The following is a 13,951-nucleotide window of genomic DNA, read 5'->3' as shown; positions in this document are numbered from 1 at the left end:
AAATCTCTGACCACTTCCTAATGTATCTTCCTACATTGTGTCTTTACAGGCAATCCCCAACACACTCACATCCCTTACATACAAATAAATGGTCCCTGGCGTCACCCGAATTGGGGAAATTGATTACCATTAAATTATTGGTTGAAATGCCCTTCCTTTACTTTATTCCTACCTTCTCCCTAAAGTCAGTGCTTATAGGATTACTCTACTCATTATTTTTTCTCATTTCCCAGAGGTGGAATAGAATCAGTGAAAATAATGTTGTAAGAAAGGCTATATCCCTCTTTTTAGTATTCTTCCTTCGCAAGCACTGTTTTCTTGGTCACGTGTTAGTCCCAGTGATACTCTAGATTTTATTCCATCTCCTCAATATCATTCATTAATTTATTTTTTAATCTTTTTTTTTACGTCTTTATTGGAGTATAATTGCTTTACAATGGTGTGTTAGTTTCTGCTTTATAACAAAGTGAATCAGTTATACATATACATATGTTCCCATATCTCTTCCCTCTTGAGTCTCCCTCCTCCCACTTTCCCTATCCCACCCCTTTAGGTGGTCACAAAGCACCGAGCTGATCTCCCTGTGCTATGTGGCTGCTTCCCACTAGCTATCTATTTTACGTTTGGTAGTGTATATATGTCCATGCCACTCTCTCACTTTGTCACAGCTTACCCTTCCCCCTCCCCATATCCTCAAGTCCATTCTCTAGTAGGTCTGTGCAAAATATTAAAATGATCATTTTAACCATTTTTCAATGTACAGTTCAGTGACGTTAAGCACATTCACAATGCTGTACAACCATCTCCACCATCCATCTCTACTTTATCCATTAAACAATAACTCATATTCCTCCCACCCACTAGGCCCTGGCATCCACCATGCTACTTTCTGTTTCTTAGAATCTGACTGCTCTAGGAACCTCATATAAATGGAATCATAAAATATTTGTCCTTTTGTGACTGACTTATTTCGCTTAGCATAGTGTATTCAAGGTTCATCCATGTTATAGCATGTGTCAGAACTTCCTACCTTAATACAATATTCCTCAGTATGTATATACCATATTTTGTTTATCCACTCATTTATAAATGGACTATTGGGTTGCTTCCGCCTTTTGTTTATTGTGAATAATAATGCTGCTTTGAACATGACTGTACAAATATCTGTTCAAGTCCCTGCTTTCTCTTCTTTTGAGTATATAATAAGAAGTGGAATTCCTGAATTATGTGGTAATTCTGTGTTTAATTTTTTAGGAATTGCCATACAGTGCCTCAAGGGTTATGGTTTGCACCTCTGTGTACTGTCTGTGTCCCTCCAACTCTACACTGAAACCACCCTTTCTCTGTCTCCCTCTGTCCCCTTTCTCTCGCTTTCTGTCTCTGTCTCTTTCTCCCTCACACACACAAACACACACACATACTGTCCTACAATATGTAAGTAAAGGAGAAAAATAGTGAATGGAGGGGAAGATAATAGGGAAATCTGTTTTCCTTCATCATGGTTAGAAGTAAAATCTCTTCACATCAGAAGAGTTATGGATTATTTGAGAAATAAGACCATAATGGAAAAGCTGTGACACTGCTCTTGTGTATCAGAGAGAGAGGTGCTTTGATTGTTCTGTCAACCTCCTTCTGACTCCAGCCTCAGTCCCTCTGTAGTTTATCAGTGTTCTGCTGTGAGTGCCACTGTAGTCATGCCCTTCTCTTAATTCCTATATCATCCATATAACCTGCCACACAATTTGTATTTCTCCTTTATGATTTAAAGAGTGTTACTCTTGTCTTCCTATCTCCTTCAAGACAGAGACTGTATTTTATATTTCTCTTATATACCACACAGTGCAAAGAAAATTCCTGTGTATTGTGCCCTCCTTAAATCCTTATTACTAACAGATTGAGTTTCAGGATTCTACTAGCAGCAGTGAGTTAAGAACCATTTTGTTGCTATGAGCTAATCTCACTTCCCTAGTACTGCTTTTCAATTTAATCACTAAAATAGTTTTAAATAACTTCATCTAAATGTTTTGGCTAGTCATGTTGCCATATATTTAATAGATATTTTTGATAGTCTTAGAGGATTTCTTTCAAAATTTTAATCGAATTTTCTATTTGTTGTAGTGAAAGTGAAGGCTCTTCTGCCTGAGCCATTTTATAAGTAGTTGGCCAAAGTTCAATACATTCTGAATTTTTCTTGATTTGGGGTTTTTATCTTTGGCAATACAAAATTCTGTGTATTCCAAATTACAAGTGCTATACTTTTCTCCATATTAGAGGGTTTTATAAGTAATTGGCCGGGTTTGTCTTCTCCAGCTTCTTTAGCCAGTACATTTCCTCATGTACTTCTCATAATTTACCTGTTGTTGTTGTTTAAATGATATTTTGAGTTTTTTAGGCATTTTTAAAGTGTCTGAAATATGAGTCATGAAAATCTGACATGTATTTTGTATTATCTACTTAACTCCATGGCAAAGCTGCCAACATGAAATGGCTGGGATAAAACTAAAATTTAACCTATATTGAAATAAAACAATAAAAACATTCTTAAAGGCTGTTGAAGCTATCACATTTAATACATTTTGCTGTAAACTTCATATGATGCAGACATTTTATTAAATATTGATACTTTTTTAGTTTCTAACACAGCAGTTTAGATAAATGGATGACTCAATAATTTGCAAAAAATTTTAACATGCTAGGGAAGAACTTTTCAAAGTAGAAGAAAGGAAGTGAGCATTCTCAGAAGGCATTACTAGATGTACCATGTTACTTACTACTCTAGATTGATAAACCTTAGCCATAAAATTTGATTAAAATGACCCCAGAAATGATAGAAATCAGCTGTGTCACATACTAAATTTTGACTCCAAGTTATTAGAAATAACAAACTAAATTATACCTACTTTACAAATCATTGAAATCCTAAAAATGCTGAAAAGTTAAAATAACAACAAAAAAATTTTAAGATGTTTAAAAGAAATTAGTATAAACAGAAAAATTCCCACATGAAATGCTGAAATTTGAGAAAATGATAAGATGTAATTTTCTGAATATAAGACTAAATACCCTGTGATCCTTAAGATTAAACATCCATTGATACTTTTTTATTGTTCTTCAAGGAAAACACTTAACACATACTATTAAGACAAAATGAAAACTGATTAAATGCAACTTTGCAGATATTTTCAAAATTGCTAAAAACTAATACCTAATATAAATAAGCTTTTAATAAATCTGTAAGTTTAGGGCACTGAATATTAGTAAATTATTTTATTTAAGGAATCTAGAACCAGTTGGTGTGTAATACATGGATACATTTAAGTTACTTCTTGACTACAGGACTTGTCTATACAAATGAAATGCTCTTTTCAATAGAACTAACGTATTATAAACACTTCTTCATTTATTGAAAGCATCAAACTCAACAGTGTGCAATGCTCTGTGCGTTTGTTCCCAGCCTTTAATTTGCGAATGAGCCACCTGAGGATCTTGTTAAAATATAGATTCTGATTCATTAGGTCTGGGGTGGGGCCTGAGGATCTGCATTTCTGACAAGCTCCCAGAGGATGCTAATGCTACTTCTCTGGGGATGACACTCAAGAGTAACAAGGCTGTAAAGAATAGAAAATATCCAGAACAAAATTAACAATGAATGTGTTTAGATTTCTCTGTTTTCACTGGCTTCAGTTCTTTAATTTGCTAATTTACTTTTGATGCCAGGGATATTTCATATCCATTTATTAAATTTTATTTAAGCATATGTTAAGATTAATAATTTTATTTTATTTTATAATAACTCTTCTGAACTTATAATGTTATACATCACTTGATTACATTACTTTTTAAGTTGGAGAGGTTGATGTAAGACTGGTGGGCTGTAGTTAGCTCTGATACTCATTTAGCAATGTGACCTTAGGCAAGTTACTCAACTCCCTGAGCCTATTTCAAATATTTGCTTTTAGAAATCAGAGTTTATTCTTCAAATCACCACTAGTGAAACCAGGCGGGGTGATCTGGAACCACAACGTTACAAGCAAAACCATCATCATACAATAATTTGAGTAATATCAGCAGAAGAATGCTAACTAACAGTAGAGGAAAAGTTATCTATTTTGTTTGATTGGTCGTGTTCTTTTTTGTTAGTTTTAAGTTTTCAATTGGTTCTGAAGATACTGTTTTTTGGAATTATGGTCTTTTTTTTCTAATAGATATGAAGGCATTTTTGCACATAAATTCTGTGCAAAACTTTGCACTTAAAATTTGTTCTTCATCCTGGCATTACCTATAAACCATCTTTACAGTGAACTGATAAGCACTTAATTTTCATGAGTCAGTGGCATGTGGTGTTGATAAGCTGAATACCAGTTTCAAAATACTTTATTTTTTAAAATTTAGTTGCTTTAAACCTTGGTTTTGAGTATTTATTTTTATGCAAATAGTAAAAGAAACATTGTTTCCTGTTTTTAGAATCAAGTCACTTGGAACAGCAACTTGAAGAAGCTAATTCTGTGAGGCGAGAACTAGATGATGCTTTTAGACAAATCAAGGCTTATGAAAAACAAATCAAAACATTACAGCAAGAAAGGGAAGAATTAAATAAGGTAAAAATACATAGATAGATTGTTAAAGCCTTTTCTGAATTCTTAATCTTGTTTAATTTGTATACTGAAAGCATTCATAAGGAATTACAATAATATATAGTATACTTTGTAAAAAGATGGTTTAAAAATTTAAGAATTATTTTGGTGTATGACATTTGATGAATGGCTAGTTATGAAGAAACTTCTAAATTTTCGAGGCTTCAAAGTTCAGAATCTTTTGTTCTTTTGGAGAGTTAATAATCAAAGGACTTGATTAAAAGTAAATGTTATTGAAAAAGAAATACTATGAAGAAGTGAGAGAATAGTAAAAATCTGTTTAGTGTCTATGGAAGAATGAAAAATACAGGCATATTTTCATTGTGACTTGCTAATATGAGCATTCTTTAAAGATTATGATAGAAAATTTCTTTAATTCTTTAATCATTTTTTTAGATGTCAGTTTATCTTTCAAAGCATGGATGAATAAGCTGAAGTTACTTTCATAAGAACTTTGTGAACACGTAAATATTACTATAAACATCAACAAAATTTGTTAATAGCTAGGACACAGTAACACAGTCCAATAGGATATATAATATTCGAGCACTAGAGAAAAATACTTTACATAAATGATATGCTGTGTGTACTTTGCCTTTCATTAACAAATTTTAGAATGTTGGAATTAATACTAGCCAATGCAAAAAAGAAATGAGTGGTTTATGGCATAGTATAAATTGTATTCAATGATGTTGTATATAATTCATTGATAAAACAGATGAAGTCCTTCTGGGGAAGACTTATAAGTCTTGCTGCCTGTAAAGAAATGGAGGTAATTAAAAATAAAACAAATAACCTTTTGCCGATGAAGCTAATCAAAAAGATTAACAGAGAAAGCTATGAAGGTCAAAGTGAATTAGATTAGTATATTTTTACTTTTTTCTTGATGCGCTTTCAAGCAGTGTTTTGTATAGATTCATTTATATTCATGGTCAATTTAATAATATTTGGAATTTATAACAGACATCCTATTTGTTTTAATAATATTATATTAATAGTTACTATTATGTATTTAAAGGTAGGATTACTCAGCCAAACTTGGTTAACATAATAAGGATGAGCATCTGATATCTAGATTTATAGTAACAGGTACTTGGCCAATTTTTAATAAGTTTTAATATTAAAAATCCTTTCAGTATATTTTGAGAAGAGAGTAGTACTGAAATGAAACACATCATATTGATAAAGAATTTTAAATGATTTGCCTGATATCCTACAGGCAGCAGATATTCTTTTCAAGATTTTTTTCATTTGATGCATATAAAAAATAAATGTACCATTATATAAGTTTTGACGCAAATAATAAAATGAACCAAACATCCAACTTAAGAAATAGAGCGTTACCTATTTTGTGACATAGCCCTGGGTAGTCATTTCCTATTCCTTTCTCATCACTTCCCTGACAATGGTAATCACTGTTCTGAATTTTATGTTAATCATTCCCTTACTTAAAAAAAATTTATCACATATTAGTGTATCTCTAAACAGTATATTAGTGTTGGCTTTTTTTGAGCTTTGTAAAATGGTATGTGCAATCTTTTGCAATTTGCTTTTTTCACTCAACGTTGTTTCTAAGATTTGTCTGTATAGCTGTTGATCATTTATTTAGTTGCTATAAAATACACCATTATGCAGCACCCACAATTTACTTATCTAATTTTTTGTTTGCAGACATTTAGGTTGCTTATAATTAATAGCTACTATGCATGATGCTGCTATGATCATTCTTGAACATATATCCAGAAACACACACACACACACACACACACACACACACACACACACACACACACACGAATAGAATAATTGGGTCATACGCAATGGAAATATTGTATTTTTTATGATGATGTCAAATCATTTTCCACTGCTTCTACCAGTTTATACTCCTACCGATAGTGTACAGGAGTTTTTATATTCAACAGTACTTTATATTACTAGATATATTATTTTTGGCCAACCTAATCTAAGTTGACATTTTAGGTCTAAAATGATGTTTTAGTATGGTCTTAATCTGCATTCTCTAATTACTAATGAGGCTGAGTATCCTCACACATGTCCATTTATCATTTATATTTCTTCTTTTGTGAAATGCTTCTTAATATACTTTATACATTTTTCTGTTGGGTTGTTTGTCTTTTCCTTATTGGTTTGTAAGAATTTTCTGGACATGCTAATCTTTTATCGATTATGTATGTTACAGATATCTCCCAGGTAGTGGCTTGTCTTTTCATTTTGTTTATGGGAGCTTTTGACTAACAGAAGTTTTTAGTCTTAATGTAGTCAAATTTATCAATCTTCATTTTTATGATTATTGCATTTGCTGGCTTATGTAAGAAATCTGAGGTAAAAAACAATTCTCCTAAATTTTTATCTTGGAAGTTTTTAAGTTTGGTTTTCATATTTAAATTTTTAATGCATCAGAAAGTTATTTTTGTGTATCATATAAGGATCCAATTTCACTTTTTCCCATATGGCTAGCCAGTTGTTCATTTACTAAATAGGCCCTCCTTCCCTTAGTGATGAGCAGTGTCACCTCTGTCATATATTAAATTTCCATTTATACATGGGTCTATATCTCAACTCTCTATTCCTTGAAAACTGTGATGGGATTTTGATTAAAATTGCATTAAATCCATAGAGCAATTTCAAGAGAATTGACATCATTATAACATTGAGTCTTTACGTTCTTATCCATGTTTATTAATATCATTCTAAATGCACACAAGATTTCAAGAGCAAGAAAAGATTATTACGATTTACATTCAGAAAAGCAAAACAAGACATAAACCAGGTGGCTTTCCTGTATGCCAGTTCTTACCCTTTAGGGCAACACAATGAGAACTAGTTGGATAAAACCCTACACATATGGAGACTGTATGGTAGAGAAAGAGCCCCGAAATAGTGAATCAGGGTGTTTACATAGAGGAGAGAGGCAGATGCTTCCTGCTTCCCCTCTATCTCTACCCACCTTTCTGCGGGTCTCCTTGGAAACCTTAAGAGGAGGATCTAGGACTCTTTGGAATATAAATAAGTCACTCCAGTGGAAAGATGTGTCCAAGTCTCCAGCTCTATAAAGAGATTTTCTCCTTGGTACAGGCTCTTATCTCTCTCTCCAACCCTCCTTGAAATGTAAACACATAAGTCCAGGAGTTAAATCTCTTTGGAGTTTTCTCACTACGTATCTAAATTAGTCATAAATTACTTTACAAGGCTTGCTTTTAACTCATGTTCCAAGTTTCAGTAAAATTTGCTTAGAAAGGCCTAACTGTACAAAAACATAAAATTATTTTCTCTGCAGTCCCACAGTCTTTTTATCCACAAACATAGTATGTCACTCTGTATCGTTGAAGTATTTTAAAATGTTTCTCCATAAAATTCTATACAGGTCTTGTTTGCCTTTCCTTAAATTTATGATTGTAAGTTTTCATATTTTAAATGGTACCTTGAAAATTATACTTTCTTACTGATTCTGTTCTAGGAACATTGCTAAACTCTTATTAATTGTAATAATATATTTGAGATTCTTTGAGGTTTTATGAAATAATGATAGGTTTTTTTCTTTGTCTTTTGGTTTTTTTTTTTTTTTTTTACTTTTCTTTCTTTCTTTGTCTTACTGTATAAGCTAGGACCTCAAAAACATTCAATAGAAGTGATGATAGCAGGCATCCCTATCTTATTCCTGATTTCTAAGAAAATAATAATGTTTTCTGTAAGTTTTTGGTAAATACTTTTTATCAGGTTAAGAAAATTATCTTCTATTCCTATTTTGCTAATCATTTTTATCAAAAATGGGTATTGACTTTATTAAATGTGCTTTTTTTGCACAGTATTGCAACAAATTTCTAGAAATTTGTTAATATCTATTGATGGAATTATATGATTGTTCTCCTTTAATAAATTGGTTTGGGGCTTCTGTGGTGGCGCAGTGGTTAAGAATCTGCCTGCCAATGCAGTGGACACGGGTTCGAGCCCTGGCCCGGGAAGATCCCACATGCCACGGAGCACCTTAGCCCCTGTGCCACAACTGCTGAGCCTGTGCTCTAGAGCCCGTGAGCCACAACTACTGAAGCCCGCGCGCCTAGAGCCCATGCTCCGCAACAAAAGAAGCCACCGCAATGAGAAGCCCATGCACCTCAACGAAGAGTAGCCCCCACTCGCTTCAACTAGAGAAAGCCCGGGCACAGCAACAAAGACCCAACTCAGCCAAAAATAAATAAAAATAAATTGGTTTGATGACTTACAGTTATAAACTTTTTCTAACGTTAAACCATTTTTACTTTTCTGGGTTAAAACTGAATTGCCCGTGTATTGTCTCCTAAATATTAATATGATAATATAGGTAACAGTTATGTTGCATCTGTTCTAATAGTACTGTTTTAAGTGCTTTACATTTATTAGCTCATTTAATCTTTTAAAGAACCCTGTGATTTACGTATTAGTAGTAGCAGCAGCAGCAGCAGCAGCAGTGGTAGTAGTGTTTTTATTTTATAAATGGTGAGATCCCACACAGAGAAGTTAGGTACATTTGCTCAAGATCATAGGGCTAGAAAGTGGGGGAACTGGAATTTCAACACAGGGAGTTGAGTTCCAGAGTTCATGTTTACCCACTTTATATATCACTGACCTGATTTGCTAATAATGTCTTTGGGTTTTTTTAGGACTTTTTATTTGTTTTCTTCAATGAGATTGGCTTTTTTTTTCTCTCTTTTTTTTTTCCTTTGGTATCAAGATTATACTGGTCTTATAGAGTTAGCTGAGTAGCACTGCCTCTTTTTCTGTTCTCTAGAGAAGTTTGTAAAAGAAGAATGTTTTGTTCCTTGAAACACATTGGAGGAATCATCTGTAAAACCATCTGAGTCTGGAGATTGTTTTTCCCACTTGGGGGGATGGGGAATTTTTTTTAGCTATTGGTTTAGTTACTTTAATTGTTATAGGACTATTCAGGCATTCTATTTCTTCTTGAAACAGTTTTGCTAAATTTATTTTTATAGGAATTTGTTCATTTCTTAAGTTGAAAAATTTACTGGCATAAAATTTTTTATTGCATCCTTTTACCTTTTTTGATTTCTCCTAGATTTGTAGTTATAACCTCTCCTTCTTTCTTCATATTATTTCTTTGTGCATTTATTCTTGTTCCCTTGTTTGACCTCACCAGATATTTAGTGAGATCAAAGAACTAGCTTTTGGCTTTGTTGATCTTCATTATTCTCATGTTTCCTTTTCATTAATTTATGTTCTTTATTATCATCTCATATTGGCGGAAGCGGTTAATACGTTGTTCTCTCTTAACTTTTTGTGTGGAATTTCATTGAATTTCAACTTTTTTTTAGTTTCAGTGTAAGTATTTCAGGCTATAAATTTCCCCCAATGTATATACAATACCTTTTACTGCATCCCCAAGTTTTAGTCTTTACTAAACATTTTTATTGTTTTCTGTATTTAAAATTTTTTTAGTTCTAAATATTTTAATACCCTTTATGATTTTTCTCCTTGATCTGTGAGTTATTATGGAATTTAGCCTTGTTATTTTTTATTTCTATTTTAATGGTAATATTATTAAAGAATTTGATCTGTATGATATCTGTTCTTTGAAATCTACTGAGAATTACGGCATGATCTAGACCTTTTCATTTTTAAATATTCAATATATGCTTAAGAAGAATGTGTTTCCCAGTGTTGGATGCAAGCTTCTAAATATACAGGAAGGTTATTAATTGAGCTTTTCAAATCTTCTTTATATTCACTATTTTTTTAACTGCTTGGTTTATCTATTAATGATTGAGAAATTGGATTTTCTCATGATGATGTATTCACCAGTTTTTCTGTGAAGTTCTAGCAATTTTTTTTCTAATATATTTTGAGTCTATCTTATGGAATGCACAAAAATTTAGAGTGGAATTTAGTGAATAGAATTTTATCATTGCTATAATGATGCTTTTTCTATTTAAGTCTAGATTTTATTTCATAATTTGGTATAACAAACTGCATTTAACTGGTGAACTTACTCCTTTTATACTTATTTTGATTACTAATCTATATGGACATGTTTCTACCACTTTTTGTTTTCTGTTTGTCATGCATTTTCTATGCTTATCTTTATCTCCTTTCTCACTCTTTTTTTTTTAATTGGAGTAAAGTTGATTTGCAATGTTGCATTACTTAGTGCTATACAGCAAAGTGAATCAGTTATACGTATACACATATCCACTCTTTTTTAGATTCTTTTCCCATATAGATCATTAGAGAGTATTGACCAGAGTTCCCTGTGTTATACAGTAGGTCCTTATTAGTTTTCTATTTTATATATAGTAGTGTGTGTATGTCAATCCCAATCTCCCACTTATCCCTCCCCACTTCCCCGCTGGTAACCATAAAATTGTTTTCTACATCTGTAACTCTGTTTCTGTTTTGTAAATAAGTGCATTTGTACCATTTTTTTAGATCCCACATATAAGCAATATCATATGACATATGTCCTTCTCTGTCTGACTTACTTCGCTTAGTATGACAGTCTCTGGGTCCACCCATGTTGCTACAAATGGCATTATTTCATTCTTTTTATGGCTGAGTTTGCTCTTCTTTAAAATTGTGGCAAAATATATATAACATAAAATTTCTATCCTAATCATTTTTATGTGTATAATTGAGTAGTGTAAGGTACATCACGTTGTGAAACCAATCTCCAGAATTCTTTTCATCTTGAAAATATTTTTCTTGATTTTTAATTGAGGTTTTTGTTTTCTTGTTCTCGTTTTGCTCACTACTCATTCTAGCAGTTTCTAGTAGTATTGAATTTTATCGTGCATATTTAACAAAGTCTAAATTTAATATCTTTTTTTTAAATTTAATATTGGGTTGGCCAAAAAGTGCCTTCGGTTTTAAAGTAAAAATAAAAGACTTATTTTTCATTTTCACCAAGAACTTTATTGAACAACGTATTCAACCTTTTGTCCCACTACCTTCTGCCATTTTTCAGGCAACTTCATAATTCCATCTTCCCAAAACTTTTTATCTTTTTGGGCAAAGAACTGTTCCGGATGCCTTTTACAGTCTTCCAGGGAACTGAAATTTTTTCCATTAAGAGAATTTTGTGAAGACTGAGATCAATGGAAATCTGAAGGTGCAATGTCTGGTGAATATGGCAGATGAATTAGACTACCCAGCCAAGCTGTAACAGTTTTTGCCTGGTCATCAAAGAAACATGCGGTCTTGTGTTACCCTGATGGAAGGTTATGCGGTTTCTGTGACTAATTCCAGATGCTTTTTGTTGAGTGCTGCTTTCAGTTGGTCTAATGGGAGCAGTACTTGTTGGAGTTAATTGTTTGGTTTTCCGGAAGGAGCTCATAATAGAGGACTCCCTTCCAATCCCACCATATACACAACATCATCTTCTTTGGATGAAGCCCATCCTTTGGTGTGGTTGGTGGTGGTTCATTTCACTTGCCCCACGATCTCTTCTTTTCCGCATTGTTGTACAGTATCCACTTTTCATCACCCATCACAATTTGCTTTAAAAACGGTATGTTTTCGTTACGTTTAAGTAGAGAATCGCAGGCAGAAATACGGTCAGGAAGGTTTTTTTCGCTTAACTTATGTTGAACACAAACATCAAAGCGATGGACATAACCAAGCTGGTACAAATGATTTTCATCGCTTAATTTGGATATTTTGAGTATGTCGACTATCTCCTGCGTGGTATAACATTGATTGTTCTCAGTTAATGTCTCGATTTGATCACTATCAACTTCAACTGGTCTACCTGACTGTGGAGCATCGTCCAGCAAGAAATCTCCAGCATGAAACCTCGCAAACCACTTTTGACACGTTCAGTCAATCACAGCACCTTCTCCATACACTGCACAAATCTTCCTTTTGTGTTTCAGTTGAGTTTTTACCTTTCTTGAAATAATAAAACATAATATGCTGAAAATGTTGCTTTTTTCTTCCATCTTAAGTATTAAAATGGCTACACAAAAATTCACCAGTTTTGTTAAGTTTTTTTTTTTAATGTATACTGTTATGACAGGTGTCACAAGAAAATCTAACAAAATTGTTTCGAATGAGGTTAAAGACAGCTAAGCACTACTAGAGCCGTCTTACGGGAAAAACCGAATGAACCTTTTGGCCAACCCAGTATCTTAAACTGTTGCTCCCAAACACTTTGAGGACCTTTAACTCTATTGCTTCTTCCCAACTACTGTGCTTTTTTGGACCAATATGTTAGTTATGTCCTTTTTGTTTACTGTACAAATGAGACAATAATACAATCTTATATACAAGTTTGCTTACATTTATATTTATGTTTACCAATTTCTTAGCCCTCCACTTCTCTTTCATTAGATCTTCCTTCTAAAATCATTTTTCATTTTCCTGAAATAAATATTTAGAGGTTCCTTTAAGTTCAGATCTGGTTGTGGTAAGCTCTGTCAATTTGTGTTTGTAAGAATCTCATTATTTTGTAGCCTCATACTTCAAAAGTAATTTTTCTGTGTGTACAATTTTAATTATTATCTCTTAAAAAATATGTCCTCCTGTTACTATTGTTACTTCTTAGATGTCTGCTCTAATTATCTTTTTTTTTCCTTTTTGAGGATGGGGAATAGGTGATTTGTGTTTTTTCCCTCCGATTTCTATTTTTTTATTTTTATTTAATGTTATATACTTTATTTTTTAAAGTTTCTGGGTTTGAATTTCTTCTTATTTTTCTTCATAAAGGTAGAGCTTTCTGTATTGGTAGATTCATGTTTTTAATGTTAATACTTACATTTTTTCATTTCTAAAGCTCTATACAATGTTTTATAAACAGTTTTTCGTAGTCTTTTTGCCTCATCATTTTAAATAGTCTTTTGTCATTTTCCTATTTTTATGATTTCCTTTTATTTCTTCAAACATTTCATGTATAGCAGTCTTATCAGTATCTGATAGTTCTAATATCCAAATACCATTGGGGTTTATTTTTATTGTTTGTAATGTTTGCTTGTGGTTGTTTGTCCTTTGGGTGTTTGGGAAATCTATGGTTGTGAGCTCATATGTGTATGCTCTTAAAAAAAAAAATAGATATCATTGAGACTCTTCCTCAAAGAAGGTTGCATTTCCTTTTGCTGGGAGACAAGTGGTTCTGCTGACCCAAGTCTACTTCAGCTCCTTCTAAGTTTCTCACTTTAATTAGCTTTTCTCTTTGCTGCTGGCCCAAGAGTTAGTCTCCACATCAAATACAGCCCTTGTTTTTATCATTTGTAATCATTTGATATAATTTTTAAAAATCTCACAGATATCCGTTAAATTTCACAAAATCTTTATCTTTACCATTGTATCTT

The 13,951-nt window shown here is 32.6% G+C and overlaps 1 protein-coding gene across 12 annotated transcripts in view; it reads left to right on the top strand.

The window, feature by feature from the left end:
* Nucleotides 1-13,951, top strand: part of CDC42BPA (CDC42 binding protein kinase alpha) — a 323,830-nt gene that overhangs the window by 196,489 nt on the left and 113,390 nt on the right. For all 12 annotated transcript variants that reach the window (XM_079912211.1, XM_079912203.1, XM_079912202.1 and 9 more), the window contains one exon: nucleotides 4,465-4,598. In XM_079912211.1, coding sequence (XP_079768337.1) covers nucleotides 4,465-4,598 — 134 coding nt within the window. The remainder of the gene's footprint in view (nucleotides 1-4,464; nucleotides 4,599-13,951) is intronic.

Source organism: Stenella coeruleoalba (assembly GCF_951394435.1).
Source record: "Stenella coeruleoalba genome assembly, chromosome: 1".
Lineage (NCBI taxonomy): Eukaryota > Metazoa > Chordata > Mammalia > Artiodactyla > Delphinidae > Stenella > Stenella coeruleoalba.
This window is presented reverse-complemented; position numbering and strand designations above follow the sequence as displayed.